General features: G+C 33.1%; 2 protein-coding genes across 7 annotated transcripts; both read left to right on the forward strand.

Moving 5' to 3' along the window:
- The first annotated feature begins 337 nt into the window (after nt 1–337).
- Nucleotides 338–12,660, forward strand: LOC115959656 (TMV resistance protein N-like). Of its 3 annotated transcripts, XM_031078148.1 has the most exons (8): nt 338–597; nt 1,345–1,559; nt 1,721–2,251; nt 7,612–8,707; nt 8,829–9,104; nt 9,201–10,061; nt 10,135–10,770; nt 12,012–12,660. In XM_031078148.1, the coding sequence occupies exons 3-8, from the start codon at nt 1,749–1,751 to the stop codon at nt 12,018–12,020; spliced, it is 3,381 nt and encodes a 1,126-aa protein (XP_030934008.1). In that variant the 5' UTR covers nt 338–597; nt 1,345–1,559; nt 1,721–1,748; the 3' UTR covers nt 12,021–12,660. The 3 variants fall into 3 exon arrangements, with proteins under 3 accessions (XP_030934008.1, XP_030934007.1, XP_030934009.1); XM_031078147.1 differs by lacking the exon at nt 1,345–1,559; XM_031078149.1 differs by lacking the exons at nt 1,345–1,559; nt 9,201–10,061.
- On the forward strand, nt 12,538–20,066 carry LOC115959657. 4 transcript variants are annotated; one of them, XM_031078153.1, is made up of 7 exons: nt 12,538–12,616; nt 16,265–16,375; nt 16,620–16,754; nt 16,957–17,079; nt 18,383–18,488; nt 18,567–18,624; nt 18,707–20,066. In XM_031078153.1, the coding sequence occupies exons 1-7, from the start codon at nt 12,589–12,591 to the stop codon at nt 19,892–19,894; spliced, it is 1,749 nt and encodes a 582-aa protein (XP_030934013.1). In that variant the 5' UTR covers nt 12,538–12,588; the 3' UTR covers nt 19,895–20,066. The 4 variants fall into 4 exon arrangements, with proteins under 4 accessions (XP_030934013.1, XP_030934014.1, XP_030934010.1 ...); XM_031078154.1 differs by lacking the exon at nt 12,538–12,616 and adding an exon at nt 13,103–13,401 and having other exon boundaries at nt 18,370–18,488; XM_031078150.1 differs by lacking the exon at nt 12,538–12,616 and adding an exon at nt 15,085–15,324.
- The last annotated feature ends 4,070 nt before the right edge of the window (nt 20,067–24,136 follow it).

Genomic DNA, 24,136 nt, shown 5'->3' on the forward strand with positions numbered 1-24,136 from the left:
AACCCATAAACTTATTAATTCTTGAGAAGGCAAGACAACAAAGAGTCAATTTGCTGGGCACACTTAATTGACATATTCAAACGTTTAAAAAACAAAAGTAGGTTTGGAGGCTGATCCCCTCTCATGCTTCATCTGATACCTACCGTTAAAAGAGAGGAATGGCCGCTTGCATACCCTATTTTGCCAAAAGAAAAGAAGCCTTCGTGGGTCCTTTTTTTATTTATTTATTTTAATCAATTTGAGAACTTCCAGTCATCCTTTTGACTGGAAGATGCCTAGAGGAAAGAGAGAGCATCTTGACAAAGGAAAAAGAAAAAGAAAGATTAAAAATAATTGTTGTCGTTGTTGTTTTGCTAGGACAATTCCTGGAAAGAAAGGGCCACTTGGACAGCTACTCTGTTTAAAGCTGCTTTTGAGCATATGTAAAGATAAAAGAAAGGTTGGAATCATTTTTTTGAGAGCATTGCCTAAGAACAAAAACAAATTCTAGTATAAAGCAAAAAGTTGTTCTATAAATTAGAACTGTATCCAGAAGCGTTGTTTCAAGAGGTTATTATAGAACTTCACAACAACCAATTTCTGCAATTCTCCAAATTTGTAAGTTATTACTTTTCTTGCACACATCCATGTCTTCTACTTCCCTCCTAGAAAAAAAAATTATTCACAACAAAGGTTTTTTTTTTTTTTTTTTTTGCTTTTTTAATTTATTTTACTTCAATTTGAAATTGCAATGGAACTACTTAGTGGTTCAAGATTTATCAACATATGCTATGATTTATTCCTTTCAAACAGATGGTAGCCACTAGGGTCATTAGGATATTGAACTTGCCTGCATTCTTGTCCTAAGAGTAAGGGAGTAGCAACAATAATTTAGAGTTTATTTGCTGGACACACTTAAGTTGTTGACATATTAAAGTTCAAAAAACAAAAAGGGGTTTTGAGACTGATCCCCTCATGCTTGATCTGGTAACTCCTACAGTTAAAAGAGACATGGTAGATAGTTTGAATTGGTAAAAACATTGTATAATTGATGTCAAAGCTTCTTTCCATGAATGTTCTTTTCTCCTAGCTCTCATTTTTAGGGAAGCAAATGCTTTAGCTAAATTTGCTGCCTCTCTCAGATCCTTTAATTTGTTTGTTGTAATAAGAACTCCCTACCTGATTCTATTCAGGATGTGTGGAGGAAGGATTTAGTCTTTGTTTGATCAGCCCTTTAATGAACCAATTACATGGAGAACGATTTATCTTTTCAGTTAAAAATAATCGAGTTTATCCTGTGTGTATATATTTATATTAAAAATAATCATTACATTTAACAATATTTTTTGGTCATTGTTTTGCCAGGAAGATTCCTAGAAGAAAAGACCACATGCACACCTATTTGTTTAAAGGAAAATAAAAAGGGGTTCAAACTTGTTAGCGGGGAAAAAAATAAAAAAATACTTAGCTTCAAGAATTATCAGTTTAGTTAGTAAGAGAAAAAGAAAAGGTTGGAGAAGGCCGCATTATTTCAAGCTAGCTTTTGAGCTTTATAACCACCGCTGCAATTACTTAAATCTGTAATTTTTCACTTTTCAGACACATCTATCTCTTTTATTTTTCTTTTCTCAAAAAATCCACGTTAAATCATATTCTTCTTCCCTAGCTAGTTATTTTACTTTCCACACATCCTTCAAATTGTTTTTTTACTAATTTATTTTTATCCTTATTGTGGTTCAAGATTTACCAACATATTTCCTTTGGATTCAATGAGTACTCAAGGAGCCTCACTGTTGTCATCATCGTCTTCTTCTTCAAGACGATGGATAAATGACGTTTTCCTTAGTTTCAGAGGCGAGGACACACGCAATAATTTTACTGACCATCTATATACTGCTTTGCAACGTTCGGGTATTTCTACCTTTAGAGACAATGAAAAGCTTGAGAGAGGAAAATCTATTGCACCAGAACTCTTGAAAGCAATAGAAGAATCGAGATTTGCTATTGTTATTCTCTCAAGAAATTATGCATCTTCAACATGGTGTTTGGATGAACTTGCAAAGATCATTCAATGCATGAAAGAGAATGAAATGACCGTTCTACCTATATTTTATAAAGTGGACCCATCTGATGTACGAAATCAAAAGGGAACTTTTTCACAAGCCTTTGCTAAGCATGAAAAACGTTTGAAGGGGAACACAAAGAAGGTGCAAACTTGGCGAGCCGCTTTGAGTGAAGTGGCCAATCTCTCCGAGTGGCATTCACAAGATAGGTAAAGTAATTTGACTTTTTTGTAAATGTTTCAAATAGCTCTTCCTATATATATACCATGAATTACATCATACAATACGATGTTTTGACTATAATATATGTTATGTTAAATCCACTCACATTATACATGATAGGTAATTTATATTACTATAAACAAAGTAAGACTTGATGATTTTTTTTTTTTTTTTGAGGAAATAAGATTTGATGATTTGATCCTTTAATTTATCAAGAAATATCTCATTAACTAGTTTTAAATAAAATGAAAGAATTTAAAGTATAGAATATGATAAGGTTAAAATTTTTAAATAAGAAGATTCCGAATAAATCTCAATCTTTGGAAAGTGGGGAAAAAAAATGATAAAGAGTTTTTTTTTTTAATTTTTTTTTATAGAATAATACCAAACATAATTACTAAACAATATGATTTTAGAACCCAATAGCGTAAACATCGGATTAACAAGTTGACCGTTATCAAATTTCATATAAGTTCAGAGTTAAAAAATTTGATCTATTGTAAAGCCAGTGGCGGAGGGCAGGAGTGTAATATTTTTTGACATGTCAAAACTTACGTCTTCTTCTTCTTCTTTTTTCTTTTTTCTTTCTTTTTATTTTTTTTTTTTTTTTTTTTTGCAAAGATGTAAAAAGTACAAACACTTATTTGATGTAAATAACTTTATTAATGTAAGAAAATATCATATGTTAAATCAAAATTACAAAAATTTCATGTATAAGCAATAATAAATAAATGGCAAAAATACCATTTTGGTCTTCACATTTTGGAGATATAGTCAATTTGATCCCCACATTTTAGTAACCGTCAGTTTGGTCCCATTATTTTCACATTACAGTAAATTTGGTCCCTACCATTAACTTATTAACAAAATTACTTATGTAACAAACGATATACACTATTAGCATATTTAAAGATGACATAACTAATAAAATAATAATAAATTTTTTTATTGATCATTAAAAAATTCCAAGTCAATATTTGAATTGAAAAATAAAATAAAAAAATTTCAAGAATAAAAAATCAAGATCATCCTCAGATTTTCTTGTATTTTCCTGGTATCAAATCACAAAACTCAAACTCAAATTTGTTCCAAATTTGATTTTCCGCTTCTCTCTTTATTTGTTTCTTTCTTAAACGGTAAAACCTAGATTTGATCCCTCTCCAATATCTCTCTCTCTTTTATCTCACTATCTCTGAAATCTTGCAACAAACTCACAATCAAACTAACAACAACAAAGACACGTATTCAAATAAAGAATACCCAGAAGACCAATATTTCAATTGCTTTTTTATATTTTGTTTTGTTTCTGGGCAAGCAAAGAGAAAATGGTTCCAAGGAAAGAATTGAAGGAAGGAAGGTGTCTACGTTTGTGCAATCGTCTGCGTGTGTGTGTGTTATCTGTTATGGCCAACATCGTGTCTAATGGAGTTGCGGCGGTCAATGGCCGTGGAGGAGAGCGAAGACATTGAGTTTTCACTGGCAATCAAGCGGCAGTGCTGCTGGTAGTAAATGGTAGAAAAGCTTAAGGACTTTGGCTATGGAGGCCGATCTGTGCTTCGCCCATGGAGGATTGAAGCTAGGTTCAGATGTAGATTAGAGTCATTAGAAAGTGAGAACTTTGGGTTTGCAAGTGAGAAAGAAAGATAGTAAGATAAAGAGTTCGAGAGAGAAGAATGGTTAGAAATGGTACAAATTTGTTTTTGAGTTTCGTGTTTTGGTGTATGGCTGAAAAGAAGGTAAAAGGAAAATTGGGAATGGTCTAAAATTTTGTTTTTCTATCTTTTTAAATTGATAAATTTTTTTTTTTTTAAATTGTTAATTTAAATACTGACACATTGTAATTTTTAATTTTTATTAAAAAACTTTATTTTTTTTATTAGCCATGTCATTTTTAAGTATACCAACCGTGTACACCATTTGCCGCATAAGCTATTTCGTTAGTAAGTTAACTGTAGGGAACAAATTGACTGCAAGGTGAAAATAACATGGATCAAATTGACTATTACTAAAATATAGGGACCAAATTGATTGTAATCTAAAAATGTAAGGACGAAAATGATGTTTTCTCCTAACCATGTGAAATATGTGTGCGTATGTTATTCTTTGGATTTATATATATATATATATATATATATATGGGTTGGGTTTAAGTTATATCTGGTGTAACTCTAGGTAATATTACACAACCCAATAAATTGTTATAGAATTCATATTTTGAAAATCCCACCATTGAATTACATGTTCTATATGTTCTTAACATTCATGCCAATTTTTATGTTAATTGGATATTATTTACCATTCAATTCGTAAACTAATTTTTTATGCATTATTTTAAACTAAAAAAATTTGAATTTAAACAATTGATTGATGACATGACTATTAATCTTTAAACATCTTGAAATTTTGCAAGTATGGAGAATATACAAAGATAATGTAATCTAACAATGGATTTGTCAAAATATATTACTTAGAGTTACACCAAGTGTAACTTGAACCCAGCTCTATATATATATATGTAGTAAACTTAGTCTTGTATAATCATTTATAATGTAAATTAAATTACTTTTTATTTTATTTTTATTAACTATTTTATTATTCAATTTAATGATAAATGTGAAATATTTATGGGAGAGGAGATTTGAATTTTAATTTGAATCATAAACATCTCTATTGAAAATATCAAAAGGTGCTAATTGAACTACAAAACTCTTTAACATATTCCCCCTCAAAAAAAATAAAATAAAATAAAAGCTCTTTAACATATAAGGGAAATCTTTTCCTTGATAACATTTAAAATTTTTAATGAATTTCTGCTACTGCACACCAATAGCATATACTATCATCATCACATGCACTCTGCACGTGTGATGAGACTTTTTTTTTTTTTTTTTAATTTAATACTCCCTCCGTCTCAATTTGTTTGTCCTGTTTGAAAAGTCAAATTTTTTAAAGGAACATCATTTATTATCTTGTCTACCTTATGAAAATGTATAAGTTTACAAAATTACCCTTAAATAAATTTATCATTTTTTAAAAAATAGTTATTCTTAATGAGGCAACTAAAAATGTGCCCGATTAGATTGATTTTTTTAAATATTTGTTAGTTTCCTTTTCAAATAGTTTTGAAAATAAAGTACGGATATAATAGGAACATTGATAAATTAATTACTTTTATTTTTAGAAACAGGACAATATTTTAAAACATCCCAAAATTGAATAGAGGACAAACAAACTGAGACGGAGGGAGTATAATTTTTCAATTTGAATTTATCTATCGTTAGCAAGGTTATATAGGAAGAGATTTTTCTAAAACTAAAATTTAAAATTTGAAATAGATTAATAAAACTAAAATTGAGGATTACAAATGGAGTAAATTGCTGGGTTTAGAGTGTGCTAGTTTTTAGAGAAAAAATATATCAAACATACGTGAGATATGTTTAGATAGAGAGTGTCTAATTTTTAGGAAAAAAGTTTCTCTAGTAGTATTTTTTTTAATTTTATTAAATTATAATTTTAACCCTATTTTTTATTTTTTAAGAATAAGGATTATCTAATTAGATTATGGTTACTTTTGACATTTTTTGAAACCATAATTAACTTTCTAAACCCTCTTAATATATAGAGATAAAATAGAACATATTTTTTGCATCAATAGTTTGAGATGCACTTGGACTTTGTGGGCCCTGAAAAGGATAAACATGAAAAGATCAACCAAAATACTTGCTTCATGTACAATTTTGTATTGCATGATTAATTTGAAATGTACAGTAGCTGAAGCAATTACAAATTCCTGTGGCAGCTCTTCTTGATATCATATTCTTTTTTTTCTTCCGAAGAAAGGAATTTTATTAGTTGTTGACTAACTCATTTGGTAATGAAAAAAGGAGAGAGAGAGAGAGAGAGAGAGAGAGACTGAGAGAATTGTCAAATTTATACGTGGAAACAGAGCTGTCAAAAAAAAATTTGGGTAAACTCATTATAAGTTACTTGTTGTAATAGTAGAAGTTCTACTTCTAATACTAATTTGTTGTGAAAAAACATGTAAATAAAAAGGTAAGCAACACTAGACACAAATGTTAACGTAATTTGATAAACTCTATACCCACATTCAAGGGCAACACTAACCAAAAGAAAATGCAATGTTACATCTACAACAACAATTTCACAATAAATTCTAAACAGCAAGTTGTAACTAGTTGCCTTATTTTAGTGGTATGCTTAGATTGGAACGAGTAATAACTTCCCACCTAGAATTTTTTGTAAAAATATTATGAACATCGCATTACTCACAAAAAATCTCATTAACAATTATGAGAAAAAAAAAAAAAAAAAAAAAAAAAAAAACTGCATTCCCAAGTCCCAACTGTCATAAAGATAAAGAAATACAAGTTATCTTTTCAGCCAAAGGTGTTCTTCACCTTTTCATCATTTTATAAGACATTTATTATTATTTCCATATGGGCAATATTTCACTCAATTAAATGCAATGAAACACACAGTGACCTTTGTTTTTATTTATTTATTTATTTTTAGAATAATGTTAGAGGTATAAACTATTTTACAAATTTTTTTACAAACTGCTGATGTGATGAGTGATTATTGGTAAATAAAAAAGTGATATTAATAGTGGACCTAGATGAAAACCAATAAAAGGTTGGCCACATCAACATTTTATAAAAATGTTATAAAATAATTTGTAACTGTAATATTACTCTCATTTTTATATATTTTTAATATATGACGTTTGTTTCTAATGATTTTTTTTCTAATCATCATACTAAGACACCATTTGGTTTTTAGGGCAAATGAGGATCAAATCCAAGATCTTTATTCATCGATAATAGATTTTACCAGTTAAACTAAGTAAAACCCTAAGCAACTTTTGCTTTACGAGAACATTGTGTTATAAAAAAGAAAATCTTACATTCAAAATATCTTCTTCTTTTTTCCTCAATTTTTTTTTTCTTTTTTGGTTAATGAAGGGGAAAAAAAACCTGGAGTTGCTTATATTATCCTAGGTCGAAAACTTATCAGACCCAAAACCAACCCAAACATGGAAACATAGGTAGCATGAAATTAGATTTTATTTTTTTAATCCAGCTAATATTCAAATTTTTAATATAGAGTATATATTGCATATGTCTCAAATTAAACCTAGTTTCTTAAGGAATGAACTAAACTAAAACGATATATTCAGATTTTACATTATAGGTTGTATATACATTTATTTGTTGGGATTTTAGTTTTAATCAACTATACTAAATGCTATATATCTGCAAAATTTTCTAATTTGGGTCTTGTCGTGGGAGGTTTAAACTCACTGCTTATTATTCTCTCTTCATTGTAGGCTTGAGTCAGAAGTTATTGACAATATTGTGAAAGTGATAATAAATAAACAGAGTTATACATTCTCTGTAGCAACCGAGGGACTAGTGGGAACAAGTTCCAAAATTGAGAAATTGATGTCACATTTAGCTCTAGAGTCAAATGGTGTTCGCATTATAGGAATTAGAGGAACAGGAGGAATGGGTAAAACAACTCTAGCAAGAGTTGTTTACAGTATGATTTCTAATCAATTTGAAGCATGTAGTTTTGTTGCTAATGTCAGGGAAGTTTGCGAAAAATATGGCATACTTCAGTTACAACAAAAACTTTTGAATGATCTTTCGATTCTAAGAGACATGAATGTAAAAGATGTTGATAATGCAGTTTACATGATCAAGAATAGGTTACGTCACAAAAAGATTCTTCTCATTATTGATGATGTAAATGAATTAGACCAGATGAACAAATTAGGTGTGAAGCATGATTGGTTAGGTCCAGGTAGTAGAGTTATCATAACAACAAGAGATGCAAAGTTGCTAACGACCCAAAAAGTAGATGGAATATATGAGGCTAAAGTATTGAGTAAGGGTGAAGCTTTTCATCTTTTTAATTTGAAAGCTTTTGACAAAGAGCATCCTCCTAAAGATTATCTAAAGCTATCCCTAGCCTTTGTACGTTATGCTGGTGGTCTTCCTTTAGCCATTGAGGTTTTGGGTTCCATTCTGAACAGAAGAAGTACTTTTGAATGGAAAAGTGTATTAGATAGGCTTAGAGAATTTCCTGAAAGAAAAATTCTCAATGTACTTCAAATAAGTTTTGATGGACTACATGAAACAGAGCAGGAAATTTTCTTGAATATTGCATGCTTCTTTAATCATAAAAATGAAGAAACTGTTATTCCAATATTAGATTGTCTCGAGCTTTACCCTAAAATTGGATTAAGTACTCTTATTGAAAAATCTCTCATCAAGTTGGAAAACAATCAATTGTGGATGCATGATTTACTCCAAGAAATGGGCCGAGATAAAGTCCGTAGAGAGTGCCCGAAAGACCAACCTGGGAAGCGTAGTAAATTGTGGTCGTATAAAGATATTGACAATGTGTTGACAAATAATACGGTAAGAGCTTATTGAAAGAACCCAAGGATTTACCTTATTAATTCAACGTAATTTAGCATAAATTAGTTTTGATAATTATACATTTTACAATTCACTAATCCATTTTGTTCATGATTATTAGGGAACAGAAGCAATTCAAGGCATCGCCTTACCTTTTCTAGGAACAAAAGGGGCACATTGGAATCCTGAATCATTTTCAAAGATGAATCGTCTAAAACTCCTCATAATTGAAGATCCTTACCTCATGTATGAACCCAAAAATCTTCCTAATGGCTTAAGATATCTTAATTGGTGTGGGTACCCTTCAAAATCTTTGCCAACAAGTTTCCAACCAGATGAGTTAATTGAACTTCACATGTGTTTTAGCAACATTGAACAACTTTGGACAGGAGCAAAGGTAATAAATACCCTTCTACAACTTTTCTTTCAATAGTTTCATTAAACTATAAGGTTTTTGAAGCTAAAAATTATTTTGTCTTTTGGCTTTTTACAGTCTTGGGAGATGTTGAAAAAGCTTACTGTTCTTAATTTAAAAGGCTGTGAAAATCTTAAAAGTCTTCCAAGAAAATTTGAGATGAAGTCTCTAAAGATCCTTATTCTTTCCAACTGCTCAAAAATTAAAACAATTCCAGAATTTGGGGAGAATATGGGATGTGTAATAGAACTTTACTTAAATGGCACTGCTATTACAAAACTACCCTCATCAATTGGGAATTTGAGTGGCCTTGTTTCATTGGATGTAATGGATTGTAAAAATCTTATATCTCTTCCCAGCACCTTTTTTAGTTTGACGAGGCTTAAAGATCTCAGTCTTTCCGGCTGCTCAAAACTAATAGAGAACTTGGGGCGTGGTGAAAGTTTTGATGGGATCGGACAGATGCCTTCTTCTAATGCCATGTTCGAAACTTTAAAAAAAATAGCTTTTGGTGGATTTCAGCTTCCCACTCTTTATCCACTGTCGAGAAGTTCCGAATCCATGGGCTTGCTATCGTCTTCTCTATTTGGTTTGTCTTCTTTGACCTATTTGGATTTAAGTAATTGCAATATCAAGGAAATCCCCTATGATATTGCTTGCTTATTCTCTTTAGAAGATTTAATTCTACGTGGAAATAATTTTAGTTGCCTTCCGGAAAGCATCGCTCAACTATCTTATCTGAATTGCCTGAGGGTGCATAATTGCACGAGTCTTCAATCCTTTCCAAAGCTTCCTTTAAATATAGGTTATGTTGAAGGATTTGGTTGCTACTCATTGGAAATGGTACCAGATCTGTTGAGACCAAATTCTTCATTTGAGCCAAAACTCTTTCTTTCAAATTGCAGCAAACTAATTGGCAATCAAGGGTTCAGCCAAATAGTCTCTCTCTCTCTCTCTCTCTCTCTCTCTCTCTCTCTCTCATAGTTCTAAGCATCATCTTTGTATGTTTCAGGGACTCTCTCCTTACTATAACGGGGAAAGTTATGATGTTGTTTTTCCTGGAAGTGAAATCCCGGAGTGGTTTAGCCATCAATGTATGGGGAATGAAGTGAATATAATGGAACCTTTTTCTCATTTGTGTAATGACTGGATTGGGATTGCTATTTGCGTTGCATTTTGTTCTCTTCCATGTCACCAAAATCTTAACGGTCCGGTTCAGTTCCGGTTGAGAGTCAATGGAAAAGATATGTCTTTTGTAGATAGAAATGAAAGATCTAGGGCTTACTCCATTTCCGATGATATGGTTGCTTTATCAGATCATATTTGGCTGTTGTATTTCCTTCCTCAAGACATCTGGGAGGAGGACAGAAAATCACTGTGGGAATGTGATGCAAATGGATTCCGCGAGATTGGAATTCAAATTGATAACACAAATTCAGGCTTGGTGAAGAAATGCGGGTTGCGTGTGGTATACAAGAAAGACATTGAAGATCTCAACGGTAATGTGGTTCAGAGTAGCAACAACAACATCATTCCTTATGAGGGCTTGAAAGAGTCCTTGAATTTATGGCCCATGGTAAATATTATGAGGAGTCAAGTCGATACAAAGGAATGTGGTGAAGAGCTAAGCAGTTGGCAGGAATTGAATGTAAGTCACTGTCATTGTCTTTCTTCTTTATTCAAGCTCTGTTGGTTGCTGCATTATCTTTTTCTCTTCAGTATACATTTATAAATGGATTGCCCACCATATGTTTGATTACAGTTGTCAATGAGTCTTCTAGTAGTTTGACTAGAATGAACAAAAAATGGCAAGAAATAGCTTTCTGTTGGAAAGTTTTAAATGCAGAGGAATTCATCAAACTTGGAAAGTTTTGGCTGCCAAACGTACCAGTTTATTGTTCTATCTCATGTTGTTTTCTTCCAAACAACAAATACTGAATAATATAGAGTATTGGATAGTAATATTTCAAAATGGCCTTAAAAAAAACATCTTACCCCTAATCATCCCATGTGATGCTACTGCAAAGGTATGGGTAAGACCTTTATATTATTTGAATCTCAATTAAAAGTGACAAATCTTTTTCCTCTACATTTTGTTGGTTACATTGTTACATTTCATATTAAATTGATGACACGCCTTTATAACCATCCAAGTATATGCATATGGTTCTAGTTTTATCGAATTTCTCCAAAGGAATGTCCAATAAAATTGCTTAGGTTCTCTGAAAGTTGTGGCAGATGTCCTAGTTAAAGATACATTCAGAGGGAATTCTGAATAAGTTTGGAAACTCAATAGCCAAAATGATGCTAAGAGAATTTTCTTAATTCTTGTTTGTATTGCTCAAGCTCATAAAGCCTCATTCTAAATATGGGTCTTATTTTGGCTAAAAAGGAAAATGGCTGTTGCCTACCAAGAATTGTAGAAACCAAGCTGGTAGGCCTTTTATTGGTCTTAATGGCATTGCAACCAGTTATGTAGGATACAATTACCTTCTAAAATAATTATCGTTTTCTGAATTTTTTTTTTCTTTTTTTAATTTTCTTCTTGTGAGGGTAGATTTGAGAAGACATCTGATAACTAATGTCCTTTGTGTCCAAGATACTAAAAGCTTAGATCATATTTTCCCCCCTTGTCATGTAGAGAAATCTGGCTTGTTTGATCTGTTCATTAGAACGGATTTCATTCAGCCTTACTTGATTCAGGCATCGATGAAGATTTGGATGAAGGGTAACAGGGGCCATTGAGAAATCATAAAGAACTTTTTGCTGTCTTTTGTCTCTGATTTATGGTCTATTTGGACTTATGGGAACAAGGCAACAGTGAATAAAGAATCTTTATCTGCCACTAATGTAGTGAAAGTATTGTAAAAGTTTGATTTCAATGTGCAGGGTAACTAACAGTTCAAAAACAAAGAAAAGCCTCAACAGCAGCAGGATAAGCAAGTCCACACCTTTAGAGAGTGTTCCAACTGGCAACCAACCACGTTGGATGAGAGCTGCAAGGGTAAGAGAAGGAAAGGGGATCCAGTTTCTTTCTGTAAAAAATAGAGGTCCATGTCTGTGGCTGGTTTTTTCAGCTGGACTGTTAAAGATTCTATTGTGACAGCAACTTTATAGGCTTTTTTATGAAGCATATTGAAGATTCTAGCTTTGGGATTTCTCTCTGTTAGTATTCTTAGAAGCAACAAAGAGGTGGCAGAGTTACCTAATAGAGAGGCTGTGGTAAAGGACATTCAGCAGTTTACAAATGTTTGGGATTGACATGTGGATAGACGTTTTGGCAAAGCCTTGATCTCTAGCAACCATTGCCCCTAAGTCTTTATGAACAGTAGCTTGGATAATAGACAGAGAGCTCCTAATCTTCTAATCTTTTCTTCTTGTTCTGTTTTGGTTCCTTTGTTTCAATGTACCCAAAAAAGAATGGCAAGAAAAGGTTTTTGTTGGTGTTTTAAAGGCAGTAGAAATCATGGGCTGGAAAGCTTTTACTGCCAAAGGTATTATTAATTTATTGTTTTACCCATGTTTCCATTCAAAATTATGCTTGTGGGTTGTCCTCAGTTTAGAATTCTATTAGCACAAGCCGATTGGTAAGAAAAGGCATGACAAATTGACAGGTAATTCAAAGTGAATAAACTAGAATTCTAATTCTTATATTTTTCCTTCTTGTCCTTTGCGTATAATTTGGTTTGCTTTAATTTAAAGTATGAAAAAGGGTTTTTATTTGTTTGGAACTATCAAAATGCTTTCTTATTTCTTCTTGTCATCTAGAAATCTAGTTTGGTTAGATCTGTCCATTACTAATGTGGTCATGTATAGTAATAGTTTGATTTCTGTTAATGTCACACATAAATGCTTGTTGATGTTGATGGTCCTCTTCCTTCGTTGGTGGAGCTCCTCCGTCAACGAGTGGTCTCATATTCCATTGCGTTGTGGAGCAGCGTTGCTGCCTTTATTTATCCAAAAAAAAAAAAAGTAATACTTTGATTTCTATGTTACTATGTGTATGTTAGCTAACGGTTCAAATTAAAGGAAAGCCCTGACAGTGGAAAAATAAGTCCAGACATTTATAGAGTCTTCCAAATGGCAACCAATCCTGAAATGGGGAGGGGATTCAATATTTTTTGTAAAAATAGAGATAGATGTATGTTCATGGCTGTTGTTTCAGCTGGGCCGTTAAGGATTCTATATTTCTATGAAAGCAGCTGTTTTGTATTTGTGTGAAGGAGCGAGGATTGTTGAAGCTGCAAGCCAAGCCTGCAAGCCTTGGGATTTCTCTCTGGTAGTATTCTTAGAAGTAATGTCTTCTCATAAACTATATTACACTACAAAAATTAGTTGTCATGTTCAAATTGATATTAAAAAAAAAATCGAAGTTTTTTGGAGAGAATTAGTTCCACTTCCATGTATCTTTTAGAACTTTGCTCGCAGATGTCATATTAGTCAATCAAGATTATCTACCTTTCTAAAAAATTTAAATTCTTATCTAGTTGAATAATTTTCAGTCAAAATTTAAACACTTACTCCTACTTTATTTATATAATAATTGAGTTGTTAACTTTACTGAAAACACTATGTTATAATGAACAACTAAAAGCTTGGCTCTAACATGGTCATGATCATAGAAAACAATGGAAGAATCCATGAAATCATGTAGAAATACTGGATTATCTTGGCCTTTACCATTAGGGGTTCTTATTGATAAATCTCTTGAAAAAGTTAATGATGATGGTTAGTGGATGCATGATTTACAACATCAAATGGGCAAGAACATAGTTTATCAAGAGTTCCCTAGGAGTCTGGAAAGTGTAGTAGATTGTGGTTATATATTTGTAGACATTAATAATGTTCTTACAAAAAATATAGTTAGAGGTTATCTTCAAAACTTGAGCAACGTACCATTTTATATGGTTCAATAGACCTGGAACGATTTTGGTAATCTTAAATTTTACAATTCATTAATCCTTTTATTCACGACTATGAACAAAAGCAATTAAAGACATAACCTTAAAGTTGCTTGAACTAAAATAAGCATATTAGAATACTGGGACAAAATGGGCTTCTGCTCTTTTTGGGCAAATTAATTAGTCTTTTGTCTTTTTTCCCAAACTAATTAAAGAAATGCCCCTCTTTTGAAACTCAATTTTCTCAAAATCAAGTTAAAAAAAAAAAAAAAATTCTGGAGTCCTATAGTGACATTTTAAAGGACCTATAGTGGCGTTTTAAGAACATATAGTAATGTTTTGTATTGCCTATGACTCGATTTTATGGATATCAAATTACAAAACGTCACTATAGGTCCTTAAAAACGTCATTATAGGTCCTTGAAAACGTCACTATAGGGCTTAACCCGATTTTGAAAAAGTCGAGTTTCAAAAGAGGGGCATTTTCGTAATTAGTTTGGGAAAAATGACAAAAGACTAATTAATTTGCCCGAAAAGGGTAGAAGCCCATTTTGTCCTAGAATACTGAGAGTCTTTTTTAAAAAATATCATCTTAAATTGCTCATAATTGGTAATGTTAACTTGTTGTACAATCTTGAAACATCTTCCTAATGGCTTGAGCTTTCTCGATTAGTGTGGATACCCTTCAAAAAAAATTTAAAAAAGTTTCCATCCCATTAAGCAATTTTTAAAAACATATTGAAATTCCAAACTTCATTGGAATCCTAGTCCTAAGAAATTGGTCCTTCTTGAAGATTGTATAAATTTACCTAGGTGCATACATCAATTGGAGCTCATAAAAAAAAAAAATTAAAAAAACGTAAATTTCTTAGTTGTAAACTCTCGATATTATCACAATAAAATTTCTAAACTCTACACAAAAAAATTTCTAATAACAAAAATTATCGAGTAGTATCTCACGCCTCCCAGTCACGTGCCATTTTGGCGCCCAAATTTCCCCACAAATTCCAATCACTTTCCTCTTTGCTCTCATTCACCATTTCATAAACGCCCAGCCCAGTACAGCCAAAAATCATCAATTCCTCAAAGAAAATCCCCAAACCCATCTATATATGTAGTGTTAGGGTTTTTTTTTTTTCATTTTCGTATCTGAAACACAATGAAGCGACAAATTTCCAAAACTGCTCATAAAGATCCATCACCGATCATCGGAGCAACTTTACCACAACAATCACGTCGTCTCCGTGTAGTTCGGAGCTCCGATTTCCGCATTCCAAATCCAACTTCCCAATCAACCAAAGGTTCTTCTCCTAAATCATTCATTTTTCTTTTCTTTTTTTCTTCGTGTAATTGGTTCAAATTTGATTGATTAACAAGTTCTAAGTTTCAATTAGGAAAGTTTTTTAGCACGGAAAATGGATTTATATATAAATAGGGTTTAGAAATTTCATAGAGAAAAATTAGGAAAGTAGAGTAGAATGTAGGTGCACTGAGAAACAAAGACAAAAATGCGCATCACTAACTGGCCCATTTCATGTTCTTGCTTGCATTGATATTGATGCATGGCTTAAATGACTCACCAAAATGAAGATTGTTGTTGTTCAGGCCCTAGAATACTAATTTAAATAAATAAATTAATAAGGGTGTATCCTGAGGTAGATTCCTAAACTTGAATTTGTCGCCTGTCGATTTTGGTGGAAAGCATGTATGCACCAAGGCTTGACTTTTATGCCTGAAAAAATCTAGTACCACATCCTTTTGTGCTAGAACTTTTCCATAATTCTAATGTAACAGATTGTGAGTAGTGAAAAAGTGGTGGGTCAATATAAAAGTGATAAGCAATCAATCACAATTTACCACATAAGATAGTTGTGGAAAATTGTACGGTCCTAAAATTACTCTTTATGCCTTGAATACTTATGCATAGTATTATTTTCATATTAGTTATTGAAACGCATTCTCTTGCGCTAAACAACAGATTTGACATGGGCTCTTTGGCGTTTATATCGTGATTCTTTTTTTGGATTTTATTGCTTATATGAATTTTTATGGATGTGTTATAGTCATCCCTTGTATAATTTATTTGTTTGAATGTTGCCAGGCAAATGCTTGGACCTATATCTCTAATTTTTTTTCCACTGCACTTACCATTATGCACTATGGCATACTGCTTCATGACAAAATCATTTAAATTGAATTGTTTTTTCCTACTAATTTGTTTCATTTTTCATTTCCATGTAGATATCAGCTGCAGGAAAAGAGTAAAGCTTACAAATCTTGATGTTAATATTCCCTTAAGTTGCAGAAGAAATGCCTCTTCCACAGCTTTAGAAGGAAGACAGAGTCCGAGATGTAAGTTTCTACTGCTGACCATACATTGCTTTTCTTTTCTGGTGCTGCATATTCCTTGGGTTCTTGGTATTACTTGTTGTTTTCCTTTTCTTGAAGTAAAAATGTTTTTTCTTTTTGTGCTAAATGTTTAAATATATACAAGCTCTATTGTTATAATTATGTTGTATTTCTAGTGGTACCAATCAAAAGTAATTGGAACTCGTGTTTGAAAATATTAATCATTCCATTTGAATGTAACATGCAGCCAATGACCCCAAAACTTCCGAATTTGCATTTTTTAAGAAATTGAAGGAAAATGCAGGCCGCAAATACGAATCCCATACATTGCATAAAGAAGAAAACCCGTCAAAGAAGTTCAGAATTAGTGACTATTCTGGAGGTAAATGTTCAGAAATGCATCTCAACTGCAATTTGGGGTTTTTTTTTTTTTTTTCTCTCTCTCTCCCAGTCATAAAGGCTGGTATGAATTTATTTCTTCTTCTAGAAAATTTTATGTGTATGAATCAGCCATACTTAAAATATTTAGAGGCAATGCACTTGTCTGAACATGATTATTTACGTGCTTTCTCTGTACTATACAGGAAACCCAAACAGTGTCAAATTTAGCTGTAAGGACTTCAGTTCCTCATTACTTGCTGAAAATGTCACACCTAGTAACTTTTGCTCACACCTGTCACCTCTTGGTGGGGCATCAAAGAAATCAGGTGTGTGTTGTAAAGTGGCTTTTCTTTTCTTTTTCTTCTTTTAATGGTATGCTTCTGATTAGTATTTCTTTCTTGTTTATTCTATCAATAAAAAGGGAAGAAAATGATGACAACAAATTATTGCTCCTAATTTTGGAATAATTTTACAGTAATCTTCCTTGTAAATAAATGGAGATTGTTCTCTGTCATTTGAATGTGGAATCTAATTTTTACTCCCTTTTTGTGATTTTATTATAACCTTTTAATATTGTGTGAAATAGCTCCTCTTCTTATGTCAAGAATGCACTGGCTTATCATTTCTAACATCTTTAAAAATGGCAGATATAAATGCAGTTATACTGACTTATAAACTGAAAAGAAAAAGGAAAAAAAAAAAAAAAGAGGTTATATTGTACTGTCCTGAGACGACTTTTTGGGATATCACTTGGTATTCTGAATCCCTAGAAAAAATAATGCTAATTCTTTGTAGGAGGTGAATGCTGCTTCCTTCATTGTTGACCACTTGCTTCTTGGTAGTTGATTCCTGGTGATTCATATCTGTTGCTGCCCTTGCACTATGATACTTATGGGGGACTATTTGACATGGATAGAATTAGAAAGCCATCTAGGAATGCTATTTTAGTAGGCTTGGGTTAGACGAATTTGTGATTTTAGTATTCCAAAAGGTGAGAGAGCGCTATTAGGCTTCAACATTCTTAAGTAAAATATTCACCACCGCTTTATTTAACCTCATCCCCAGTATGGTGTTCTGCTTCATAATCTAATGTTAAATGATTCGTAGTATCTTTAATCATGATTTTGTGTACATTGTCATAATATTCTCGTTAATGTTCTCATTTTGAAAATGACGATGCCAAATTGGAACCACTAATGAACTTGCTCAGTTTGCAATATATCCTGTGGATTTGGAATCCAGAACTTTGAAATGATATTTTGACTATTTTAATGGTTGGCAGAGGGAAATTCACCAGAATTTTATTCAACCTCAGCAGTTATATGCTGCCTGCATACATGAAAATATTGAGAAATTTAGCAATGTGTTGAATCCTAGGGTTATGTATGCTTTGTTTGTTAGCGAATATCATGGAAGGAAAGGATGAGAAAAATATAGATTTTTTCAACTTATTAAGCATTTTGTTTCTAAATTCCAAAATTTATTTTATTCTTGGCAATCCCATGGAGTTCTATTGCTTGTTTAAAGTAGATTATAACAATCTTTCTCCACTTCCAAATCTCACAACTAGAGATGCTGGTGGAATGCTTTGCTGAATAGTCTTAAATGCTTGCAAGTCTTTATTTTTAGGGGGCCAGCACGGGCATGGAGAAATCTTTTCTAAAAAGAGACATAAATTACGCAAATGGGTTGTAGAGACATCATATCCTCATATTGAAGAACTCTGTTCAAAGGGGTTAGACACATGACCATTTAATAAGTTTTCTATTTTATTTTAGCCTCATTTCATGGACTTGTAGAAATTTCTTCTCAGGTATGATTTTGTTTCTTTGCTTCTCAGTCGCCTGTTCCCCGAGAGCAACAAAAACAGCGTATGTTCCTTTTGCTTTCCGAATGGATGTCACTTATTCTGTTGTTGTTGGTAATTAAGCTGAATAATTATTTCTCTGGCAGGGTTTTAAGAAATCAAAATCAAGGGAAGTTGATATTGATACCAAATCTCAATTTCTCACTTCTTTGGAATTGCATAGTCAGCTCAAAAAATTAAGTCATATGCCTGCAAGGAACTATATGGAACTTGACCATGTTTCACACTTGGATGATGGTTCTTCATCTTGTTGGTTGAATAGATCACCAGAGGGGGTTCTCTCAAATTTTTACACTCCCCCAATCAATGCCAGTATAGCATGTCTCGAGTATGAAATGAGAGAAACCGATTATGAAGTTGGAGGAAGAAGTCCAGTTCTATGCGCTGAGTGTGATTCCACTTATGGCTTTCAATCTAAAAGTTATGGATCTCTTGCATATAATCATCTCAAAGAACTGGGTGACTTGCATTATCCAAAAAAATGTTTGATTAAAAGTGGGTCAAATCCTCTTCTTCTGGGTTGGGACTTTGGCAGGAATACAGAGGAAAGAAACTCGTCTAATACTTGTCAAAATACAGAGCTGAATCTGTATTCACCTTCATCAAGTTCCTTGGGTGATTATCATCAGCACATTCTGGATGAAAGGATAGGTGCAAAAGAGTTAAGTGAATCATCCTTCCTGTCAACAAATTCTCCAAATGTTATTTCATTCCCACGGTCCCATTCAGCCAACTATAATGAACTTGATTTTGGAAAACAAGTTGAAGACAAGGAAGATATAAATGCTGACTTTAACCATTTTCCTCTAGCTCTAACACTTGCACCAGACTACCTTACTCTGGCTGAAGATCACAAGAATGACACTAAATGCAAAGATAGCAGCATCTTCTTTTCTCCTCATAATCTTGATATAATGAGCAAGGTTTTTGGTGAGAGATATCATCATCCTGGTTTTGAAGGTGTCCTCCTCTCCTCTGGACTTGATTTTGATTTAGAATGGGATTGCCCATCATTAAGTGGTTCCTCAAGGAAGCATCATCCACCTGTCAATTGTGCTTTTAAGTCTCCCAGAAATGAAGGAACATATTCATGCTTTTTACTCAAAGACAAGAGTGAAAGTTTCCTAGATGGTTCAAGTCATAGAGGAACCCTGAGTCATGTCAGTGATATTGTTAACATCCAAGACTTGTCATCATTTTATTTCCAAATGCCGCTAGAAAAAGACAGGCCATGCCCTTTGCTGCTCAATAAATCAAGCTGGGATGGAACTTGAGGACAAATTTATTATGATGATAGTAAAGATGCTTCCAAGCATTTTGGACATGCTCTTCATACTTTCATTATGCTTAGTTGTAGCTGCACATTATTGTTAACGTAGCTACTTTGTTTACTGGAATTTTCCAATGTTTTAAAGATTTTAAGTATACGGGTCTATCAAGAGATTACTTGTGAATTTGACACTGCCTTGTCTATTGTCATATGTTGGGGGCAAGTTCAATCTCTCTTGTCATCTCTCAAAAGTTGTTTCTTGAGCCACACCCTGGCACAAGAAGCTACACTTGCCGCACAATCTCAAAGAAGCCCACCCCTTGAATTGCAGTGACGTGGCAGTTTGTACGCTGTTATGTAAAATCTGAACTGTGAGATGGACAAGACTAGGTATGAAGAGGGTATCAAAGCTTTGGAAGTAACCTTTAGAATCTTAGCTTAGGGAGCAGGTGGACTCTAGCTCACTTTTTTTTTTTCTTTCAACTACCAAGAAAAGATAAAAAGTTATAAAACATGCTCACATTGGTTTACAAAAGTTCCTGATGCATGTTTAGTCATATGCTTGCAAAAAATGAACCCCTCTACTCTCCTGTAGTCCAGGTCTGCTATTATTAGTACTAAGCAAGTCCACGGGGTTGTTTAGTAGTCTAGTCTATCATTGCTTCGGCATGCTTCTTGTTTGCTAGGATTACTACTCTATCAAATCCCCGGCTTCTCTGACAGCAGCCAGTTTGGCATTTATTTGTTGGAGATCTGAGAGTATACCGATAGTACACATGGTTTTTGTTATGTGAAGTTTAAGCTACCAACTCATGTCAGAATAAAATTGTTTAAAACTTCAATTTTATACTCCTACCAAATGTTTGCAGTTTAGAAGGGTTAACTAATCTTCACAATAGCAACACAGGGTTTGAGTTGATTTAGTGCACAAGGATGATATTGCATAAGAAGCTGCTCTCTCTAGACCTCTACCTTGAAAAATTATATTGTGTTAAGATGTATGCAACAAGCTTCTCATAGTCTATGGTTTGTTCATGTTTGGGATCTTGTGTTGATTCACCATGTGTCCAAATTCGATTAGAAATGGGCTCACCCGGCCTCACCGGCAGCTCTATAACAAAAATGAAATGACATCTTGGTTTTTCTGGTTTGCCCTTTGCAGTACCACTAAAACCGAGCCCGCTAAAAACGAAGTCAATACCATAAAATAAATAAATTCAGAAGACAATTGCATGGTTTATATAGACTGTGACCCTAATAATAATAATATACCAGAATTTTAAAAGTAACATTATAATGAATCCCTAACTATCAAAGGTCACTATCAACAAACCCTAGTACTTGGAGTGTGGAAGCTGGGAAATCTAATGGTGAATCCGGTAGCCTCTACAACCAAGAAAGCTAGCATTAAGGATTGTGAGAATTGTATGGAGGGAGTTTGCAAAGCAAGAAAGCAAGGTAAGTGGAGCATTTGCGTCCGGTTTCTTCAAAAAATTATATTTTACCATCTCAAAACCTATTTTATCAATTATATCATACCATTTTACAACATACTTAATATCCCGACTTTTATTTTCTTATACAATACATTAAAATAATATATCTACACAATAAAATATATAACCCAAAAAGTAGGAGAGAGAAATTTTGTTAGAATCATTAATAAAAAGTAGGAGAGAGACATTTAAAAAATGCTTTTTAGGGATACCATTGTGCTACAGTAGCATCATATAAATAAGATGCTGAATAATGCACACTTTTATTGTTTTGATGCTAAAATCTTTTAACATATACCATTTACAAGCTCCTATACTAATGCTAGTCACTACGAGGTTAGTAGCTCATAAACCCATTTACAACACGTTTAAAAACTCGTGAGTACCTACTCAAGTTTTGGCTAGATAATGGTCAAGATGAGGAAATCCCTACTCCAAGTAGACCGAGCCCAAAGAAAGAGGGTGGCAAGAACAAAGAGTCCACTGACCGGAAAATTAAAGAATATTTCAGGAGTACAATAAATGTGTACTCCCCCCACTCACATGAATTATGGGTCCCACCATGAATTTAATTAGTGAGACCCACAATTATGTGAGAGGAAAGAGTATACATTTAGAGCAACCACATCAGCTCATTTATAGTCTTCTAAAATAGAAAAAAGTACAAATTTTACACATTTTGAGTAAAAAAACACCCACATTAGTGGGTGTAAAAATGTGCAAAGATATGTAAATATCTCCATGAGCTACAGTAACTGTGTATATTTACACGGTTGCTGTAGCTTGTTTATCCATTAAAATAATATTATCTTTGTATAGTATAAAAGCTTCTTTTTCACTCTTTTTTTTTCTCTCTCTCTCTTCTCTCACTGAGCACACCAACGCCTCTCAGGTCCCAACTTCTCTCTCCCTGTTTCATTCTTGAGCTCTTCCTCTCATCTTCTCTCTTCGTCTGCTTCTTATCAGCTTTTGCTCATTGTCATCACCATGGGAAATAATAATGTGATCGGTTTGGGGGTTTTGTAGCCCCATAAGGAGGGTGGATCAATTGACAGACTCATCTTCTCTATTGACAAACTTTGGGGCTAATTTCTCTAAAAAGGCATGGGTTTTTCTCATTGAGATTTTAGGGTTTTTTTTCTTTTTGGTTTCAAGCAAGATTCTTGGGAGTTTCTCTAAACTAATTTTTTTTAGGGTTTCTTGTTTCAAATTTTTTTTGGTTTGGGTTTTTTTTTTAGGGATTCTTTGGAGCACACCCGAAGTTATATTTGGAATTTATTAGTGTTTCAGATTTTATGTGTATTTATATTTGATTATTTTAGAGTTTAGGTAAGGATTAAATTTTATGTCTTTTGATAGGGATTAGTTTCCCCGTGTGTAGGGAGTGTTTGAAGAATTTGGAGTTTTTTAAACTCGTATTAAATTTCTATTTCTCCCCTGCTTTTGGACTGATTGAACAGGATATATACTTAGTTATAAACTATTTAGTTATATACTTAGTTTTCGGACTGTTCTCCCCTATTTTGGTTTATTTTTGAATTCTGTTGAATACTTATTATTTCTGAGGTTGAATTCTATGTGGGTTTTATCTTAAAGTTGAAAGATGGTGCTTGTAGTTGTCTTTTTGGTTTTCTTTTTTGTGTTTTATTGGTGGGGTTGAAAGTGAGGGTTTTGATTGTTATTTTTATTTTTATTTCTGTTGCTTTGAGGTTTGATTTTCTTTCGTTTGTTCATGAATTGGTCAATGAATTAACCCATAAGGGTGGTTGGTTGTGATTGTGGAATTTGATTAACTTTATGCAGTTAAATGAATTTTGGTTATTGTATTGCCTATGACATTGATTTGGCGATGCTCGTCAAAGCCACTATTACAACAATCGGCCCACCAGTGATGGCGGTACAGTGGTCAGAGATACCAATCCGGTGGGCGGTCACCAAAGCCACTATTTTGGTAGTTTGGGCATCGGCAGTGTTCGTCGAAGCCACTATTTTAATAATCCACTCACCAATGGGCCACTATTCGGCAGTATGGTGGGCGGCAAGACCAATCCAGCAACGTTCGCCGAAGCCACTATTTTGGCGGTTCGGCCATCGGACCTCCGCCATAAGCAGCTCCATTGGCCGAGCCACCGGTGTAGGTAGTTTACTTAAAATATAAGTTTAAATTAAAAAAAGGTATAATCATTAGGAAAAATAATAAAAAATTGATGAAGAATGAATATTTTATTAAAAAGTCTTGTAAAATAGATAAACTGATGTGAGTGTTTTGTAAAAGTAATAGTGTAAAATAGAAAAAGTAGGTTTTTTATGTAAAATAGACAAAATCTTTTCCATGAGCTAATGTGGTTGCTCTTATGGTACTCCAAGAGTATCTAATAATTACTCCCACTGACATGATAGAAGGTGGCGGATACGATGGGTTTGTGAATGGAAATGAAAATGCGGTGTTTTTTCTTGGGGCACTTTTGCAAAAATAAAAAATAAAAAATAAAAAAAGTGGGAGAGGCCTCTGAAATTTGGTAAGGGGACTGGTCCGAAAAGCACTTCAAATGGTTTGCCTAAAAAATTCAATTGCCCAATTCCATATGCTTAAATAGCTAGTAATTGCGTCAATTACATTTGCAGTTCGAACAACATAATAGATCAAATAAAATAGTATCCCAATTAGAAATCCTACAACACACTTGCAGTTCGAACAATATAATGGGCGATGCACTGGTGCCCATGCTGAGGCTTGTTATAAGAATTTT

This window comes from Quercus lobata, chromosome 9, assembly GCF_001633185.2.
Source record: "Quercus lobata isolate SW786 chromosome 9, ValleyOak3.0 Primary Assembly, whole genome shotgun sequence".
Lineage (NCBI taxonomy): Eukaryota > Viridiplantae > Streptophyta > Magnoliopsida > Fagales > Fagaceae > Quercus > Quercus lobata.

Bases quoted from the DNA above. Each gene is read 5' to 3' on its own strand.
- LOC115959656 (XM_031078148.1), top strand. From the start codon at position 1,749: ATGAGTACTCAAGGAGCCTCACTGTTGTCATCATCGTCTTCTTCTTCA. The intron at 2,252-7,611 runs GTAAAGTAATTT...TCTTCATTGTAG, and splicing joins GAGTGGCATTCACAAGATAG to GCTTGAGTCAGAAGTTATTG. The intron at 10,062-10,134 runs GTCTCTCTCTCT...TGTATGTTTCAG, and splicing joins ATCAAGGGTTCAGCCAAATA to GGACTCTCTCCTTACTATAA.
- LOC115959657 (XM_031078150.1), top strand. From the start codon at position 15,183: ATGAAGCGACAAATTTCCAAAACTGCTCATAAAGATCCATCACCGATC. The intron at 16,755-16,956 runs GTAAATGTTCAG...TGTACTATACAG, and splicing joins AATTAGTGACTATTCTGGAG to GAAACCCAAACAGTGTCAAA. The intron at 17,080-18,382 runs GTGTGTGTTGTA...CTTTATTTTTAG, and splicing joins TGGGGCATCAAAGAAATCAG to GGGGCCAGCACGGGCATGGA.